This window comes from Electrophorus electricus, chromosome 7 (genome assembly GCF_041902795.1).
Source record: "Electrophorus electricus isolate QZ-2024a chromosome 7, ASM4190279v1, whole genome shotgun sequence".
In the NCBI taxonomy this organism is placed as follows: domain Eukaryota; kingdom Metazoa; phylum Chordata; class Actinopteri; order Gymnotiformes; family Gymnotidae; genus Electrophorus; species Electrophorus electricus.
Genome location: NC_137503.1, coordinates 1,465,001 through 1,471,567, shown reverse-complemented (window position 1 = coordinate 1,471,567; position 6,567 = coordinate 1,465,001). Strand labels below are relative to the sequence as shown.

Sequence of the window (6,567 nt, the reverse complement as noted above, 5' to 3'; positions counted from 1 at the left end):
AATAACTTGGATTCACTGCGTAATTACTGTAGTGGCATCCCTGCGTAATAACTTGGATTCACTGCGTAATTACTGTAGTGGCATCCCTGCGTAATAACTTGGATTCACTGCGTAATTACTGTAGTGGCATCCCTGCATAATAACTGTAGTGGCATCTCTGTGTAATAACTGGTGTGGCATCCCTGCGTAATAACTTGGATTCACTGCGTAATTACTGTAGTGGCATCCCTGCGTAATAACTTGGATTCACTGCGTAATTACTGTAGTGGCATCCCTGCGTAATAACTTGGATTCACTGCGTAATTACTGTAGTGGCATCCCTGCGTAATTACTGCGCTGCTCCGTCAGCCCTCCAGCGTCCCCGCTCTTGCGGTCACTGAGGTAATCCTGCTGCTGGGAGGCTGAAAGGTATCCCTACACTTATTACTGAAACGCAGCCCACCGCTTCCAGGAGTCATGGACCCGACGGAGGGAGTGAACAGTGTGTTGACGGCGCTGCTCTCCGGTGCAGCTCGGACTGACATGCTGCTCTGCTGTTCACATGGTTTGGGGAGGAAACCCGCCCTGTGGCTCCTCGCGCCGATTCCACCCGGACTAAGCTAAGCTAACGTGGCTAACAGGGAAGGAGAGCTCGTTAGTTCTGTCGTCAGCGAGTAGGTGCCATTTTACGATAATGAATGGTAGACTTGTTACGTGTCTCATTAGAATAAACGTACAAATTGTCCAAAGATTGAAGCAGTTGCAGAGCTCGTCGCTCGGCTGTCTGGTGGTATCGTCACAGCTCGGGTTAGCGGGGTAGCTCCACTGAGGTAGGGCTAACGGTGGTGTTTAATATAACGCTGTAGTGTTGAAATCTAAACATATAGTTTTAATCTATAGACATAGTGTTTAATATAACGCTAGTGTTTAAACATGTAGCGTTTAATACAACGCTATAGTTTTAATCTAAAGATATAGTGTTATAATCTGTCGCTGTAGCTCTAGTTATATAGTTATAAAATAATGCTATAGAGTTAGTGTTTCAATATGTCGCTTAGATTAGTGTTTTAATCTAATGCTAGTTTTATACTGTAACGCTATAATTTTATAATCTGTCGCTATAGTGTTTTATTATAATGCTAGTCTTATAACGCTAGTTTTATAATCTAATGTTATAGTTTTGTAATGTAACGCTATAGTTTTATAATCTAACGTTGTAGTTTTCTAATAGCGTATTGTCGCTATAATGCTTTAATATAACGATATATTTTATAATCTGTCACTATAGTGTTTTAATCTAACGATATTGATTTTTTTTAAATTACTGAGGTACCTACTACTGTAGCTTTGATAAAAAGCAGAATGCTTATGTCGTGTTTGACTTATAAATATAGCTTTAAGTAGAAGGTATCAACAAAATGAACAGGAAAAGCAGCTATTTGCCCATACTAGAAACGTTGTTTGATGTAATTACAGCCCAGTCCACGACCCCGCGGGACAGGCAGTGTGAGCATTAGAGTCTCGCGTGCATGTCATTTTTACCTCGCGGCAGGCGGTTCTGCGAAGATGCCCCGCGAGACATGAGAGCCAGGAAGCCCACGCGGACCCTAATGCTCGTGCTGTGTCCCACCCTGGTCCTGTGCTTCTTGTACTACTCCGCGGCGAGACTACAGCTGCGCATATGGGGATTCAAAGCACGTCAGTATATCTAACGCTGTCTGGCTCTAAAACTGTTGCCATACTGGTGCCATGCATGTATCTTTTCCACAGATGCTGGGTCACAGGTCGAGTCCACAGTTAGGTGCCCCCGTGGGGTGGTAATTCATTGGTAAATTAAACGGTAGAGGTATTGATGGCACAGAACATGTGGACAAGTCCTGACTTTGTTTTTTCTCAATGAACCAGAAGGGGGCGCTAAACCACTATCAACGAAGCTTCTCCCGTCAGGGTCCCTGGGGGACTCACCTACTGAAGAATTTAAGTTCAGTTATAAAAATAGCAGGTTGAGGACAGATTTGAAATTTTTAAAGTTTTTATCTGCCATAGGTTATGCTACCAGCATGCTTTTTGTGTTAAAGAATGTGAGATTGTGTGGGTCTTATTTTTGAGGGATATATATCAGTTCCCTCTCGGTGCTTTAAGCTTGCTTTTTTTGTTGGACTGGATTTATTCAGTGATGAAATTGAAAGCATGGTGATATGGAAAGCTGAGAGTCTGCAGTAATTCTTCACTTGGATGGAAAGAAGATCCGATAATTTTCTGCTCGGATGGGAGGGCACTCTGAACTGGTTCTGCAGGATCTGATTTTGCCGCTCCACTTTGTAGATGAATTTTAATATATTTACATTTTGTATTGACTAGATTTGCACCCAGTAAAATAACCCTCATGCTCTAGGGAGTTTTTTCTCGTCACGGTCGCCCTGGGCTCGCTCACTGGGGGCTTGGACTCGGACATATGTAAGGCTGCATTGTGACGATGGCTGTTGTAAAAAGCGCTATAGAAATAAATTAGACTTGGCTTTGCCGTTTCTTCAGTGTCCAGATGAGAGCCTTTTTGGTGTTTTGTGTTGTAGTTGTGAAGGGGTTTGAGGCGGCTCGCGGTCCTCACATCTCTGTTCTGGGTCAGGCGTGTGTTTGGGGCAGCCCGTGGCCCTCACATCTCTGTTTTGGGTCAGGCGTGTGTTTGGGGCAGCCCGCGGTCCTCACATCTCTCTTCTGGGTCATACGTGTGTTTGGGGCGGCTCGCGGTCCTCACATCTCTGTTCTGGGTCAGGCGTGTTTTTGAGGCGGCTCGTGGTCCTCACATCTCTGTTTTGGGTCAGGCGTGTGTTTGGGGCAGCCCGCGGTCCTCACATCTCTCTTCTGGGTGAGGCGTGTGTTTGGGGAGTGGCGCACGGTCCTCACATGACCATTCTGTGTCATGTGCTGGGAGTCGCTTAATCTGAGTATGGTGAACAGTGATAGGCTCGTATGCATTGCTGTATACAAACTATTAATATGCAGCACTGAAACATTTCATATGTGGAATTTTGTCCCTCACACTTGCTCCATTAAGTCTCTGTATACCAGTAATGCATTTTTTGTTTGATTTCTTCTTTAATGCACGTTACAGTGGAGTGTGTTTCATTGCAGGAGACAGAGGCTGACCTCTTCTCTAACACAGCATCCCTGCATCACAGAGGACTAAATGAGTCTTTCATCTCCACTGATTTAGAAAGTCTGGCTCACTCAAAGGGTTGAGAGAAGAAATATTGCACTGCTCCATTTAAACCCAAATGCTTCTTGAATATCCGTATGGTAAAGCTGGAAATGATTTCTGTAGCTGAAGTCCATTATTCAGTGTTTGCCAGTAATTAGCGCGGTGATGTTTGCTGGCATGCTGTTGTGTTCATAAAGATTTGAGCTCCTACAGCCTCTGGGTGTCCCAACCGCTGCCAACTTCTCCTTGATATGAAAATGGAGCAGAAAATACTCACAGATTTGGTGCACATCCACCTTCTTCCTAATCTTGAAGTCGTTTAGGAGATGGAGGGTAAATAACCCCCCCCGCTTTCTTTTTTTTCTTTTTTCTTCATGGAAACATGCTGAAGTGTGAGCCCCTCTGCTTCCAGCACCTCAGCTGCCTCTGACCACACGTCACCGTGGTGATCCTCAGACCCACCTGACGGGCCGCCGCTGAGGATGCTGTCAGCGCCGGGCTGGCCTGAAATAGAAAGCTGCGCTCTGGTTGTATTCAGCCTCCTGCTGTCCCTCGGGGCTCTTGGCCCGAGAGTTTTCAACCTTCCGTTATTTCATTACGAGATTAGCTGGGGCCCAGATGCCTTCGGCGGTTTCTGGCTTCCACGCCGTAATCATTGTGAGGTCTGACTGCTTTCCGCATCCTGTAGGTCACCGAGAGTTGAGGATTTTTACAGAGGTTTTCGAGACTTGTGTGTTGTGAAACCCATCGTAAGCGTAACTCCTAAGGAAGGCAGGTCTGTCCTGCTTTGTGTGTGTCTGTGTGTGGAGTATTGAAGCCCTGCAAGGGTTAGTTGGTGCAGCTCTGGTGATGTAGCAACAGGTGCAGGTCAGTCGGTGCAGCTCTGGTGACGTAACAACAGGTGCAGGTCAGTCCGTGCAGCTCTGGTGATGTGGCGACAGGTGAGGTTCAGTCGGTGCAGCTCTGATGATGTAGTAACAGGTAAGGTTTAGTCGGTGCAGGTCTGCAAAACTACTACCATGTTGGCATAGACAATTGTCTTGACACAAAAATTCTTACATGTTGATGAAGGTTTACTGTGTTTTATGACGTGTAATAATGACGTGTTTATGACGCGTTTATGATGTGTAACTGCTCATTAGTATTTGTTTTTCTCAACAAACAGCTCAGGTGTGTTTAGGAGACTAAAGGCCCATGTTCCAACAGTGCTGAAGGTTTTCAGGAGGTGGCAGTGGGTGGAACCTAACAGCACATCAACCCCATGCCCCGCCCCCTGCCCCACCCACGTACAAGGCGTGGCACCCCCATGCCTCGCCCCCCCTGCCCCACCAACGTACAAGGCGTGGCACCTCCATGCCCCGCCCCCTGCCCCACCCATGTACTTCCATGTTTGAGCTGAACTCATACTCTTGTGTTTCAGATATTGACGTGGATAGCAGCCTATACGCGGGACATGTGTTATCCACAGGTATAAGGTTTTCTGTGGACATCTCCATGTTAGTGTTGGGACTAACTAATCACACTAATCACACTAATCACGTTTTGGTTTTTGTAGCCGTTGCATAGCCTGGTTTGACTGTAGTGAAACTTGTCATGCATTTAATGACGCTGCAGCTCCCAGTGAGTGTTCTGTTCCCACACTATCACAGCAACTTTTATTGTTATTCTTTATTTGTCAAAAGCACCGCCTCCTTGCTTCATATAAGCATGCTGATTGATTTATTTACAAACACTTGTTCTAATGGCAGGCTGAAACCATAACACAAAATAGAAGTTTGACAGTTTTCATTCTGTATGAACCAGGCTATCAACCCTCACATCAGGACGTTAGAAGTCTTAAAACACAGACAACATGACAGACTTAGGAATTTACATTTTAACCAGCGTTACCTCTGTCTAAGCCATCACACACACACACAATTCACTTTGTCATTAACTTTTTGAACCATCAATGTTAACTAGCCAACATTAAAAGTTCTTCAAACTTCCACGGACACAAACTCTGTCCTTGAAGTGCTTCTGTCCCAGCCAAACTCGTGAGTTTGTTTGTTAATCCCACCTGGTATTAAGGTGTTCCCTTACCTGCTCACGCAAGGAGCATTTAACACCAGCCTCCAGGGTCTGACGCACAGGGTGTACGCAATATGACAAACATGTGAAGGTCACTCTGCATAAGAGCGCCTTCAAAGTGCTGTAAGTGTTTTGGGGTTAGTGCCATGGGCCCAGGTCATTATGGGTAGAATTGCTCAGGTGTGGAGGGTCTTTTTCGGTTTCCCCCACATAGAGTGCTGGTGTACCACAGCTCCAGGTGCAGCAGGAGCAGCCAGGGATTGATGGAAGCATGGTAATCTTTGTAAGAGCAAAGACTCACTGCACAGGTGCTGATGCTTCACGCCAAAGCCCCTCCCACTGCACAGGTGCTGATGCTTTAGCCCAAAGCCCCTCCCACTGCACAGGTGCTGATGCTTTAGCCCAAAGCCCCTCCCACTGCACAGGTGCTGATGCTTTAGCCCAAAGCCCCTCCCACTGCACAGGTGCTAATGCTTCAGCCCAAAGCCCCTCACACTGCACAGGTGCTGATGCTTTAGCCCAAAGCCCCTCCCACTGCACAGGTGCTAATGCTTCAGCCCAAAGCCCCTCACACTGCACAGGTGCTGATGCTTTAGCCCAAAGCCCCTCCCACTGCACAGGTGCTAATGCTTCAGCCCAAAGCCCCTCACACTGCACAGGTGCTGATGCTTTAGCCCAAAGCCCCTCCCACTGCACAGGTGCTAATGCTTCAGGCCAAAGCCCCTCCCACTAACGCGCTGTCAGCTGATGCAACACTGATACAAGCTGCCGTGCTGTGTGCAGGGCTCCACCCTCCCCCACACCCCTTTGGCAAGGAGCCTTCAGTCTGTCTGTCTCTCTTGGTGTTTCACTTTGTCTCACATTGACTCTCTTTTTGCTCACATAATCATTTGGGATCTGATGATGATGGAAATTCTGAAGTCGTTGAATGTGAATTACTGATTCTTTGTTTGACGTTTCTCTGTGATGTAACTGGTTTTTCTCTAACAAATTGTTCTTCTTTTTCTCATTTTTCCCTCTTTACTCAGAATCGTGATCATTTACTCACAGATTGTGTTCTAGATTTAGTTATTTATTGACCTTTTTCCATTTTCATCCATTCTTCTGTTGGAGAAATTTGGATCAAAAACAAAACCCTCTTTGTTATGTTAATTAAACCGTTTGGTGGGGTGGCGTGATGGTTCTGTTGATTATTTGTCATTGTGAATGTAGGTCGTCTTTCGATTATGGATTTCTGTGGAACAGACTTTTCTGTTCATTCGAGCCTTGGCCCAGGGTAAAGGTTGAGTGTGACACTGAATCACGAGCGGCGACCTCTG

At 46.2% G+C, this 6,567-nt stretch overlaps 1 protein-coding gene across 9 annotated transcripts in view; it reads left to right on the top strand.

Annotated features, from left to right (window-relative positions):
* Positions 1-366: 366 nt before the first annotated feature.
* st3gal3a (ST3 beta-galactoside alpha-2,3-sialyltransferase 3a) overlaps positions 367-6,567 on the top strand; it is a 32,118-nt gene continuing 25,917 nt past the window's right edge. For 3 of the 9 annotated variants that reach the window (XM_035524702.2, XM_035524704.2, XM_035524697.2), the window contains exons 1-3: positions 660-809; positions 1,456-1,677; positions 4,599-4,646. In XM_035524702.2, coding sequence (XP_035380595.1) covers positions 1,509-1,677; positions 4,599-4,646 — 217 coding nt within the window. In that variant the 5' untranslated portion in view covers positions 660-809; positions 1,456-1,508. The other 6 variants (XM_035524703.2, XM_035524699.2, XM_035524701.2 and 3 more) reach the window with 5 other exon arrangements.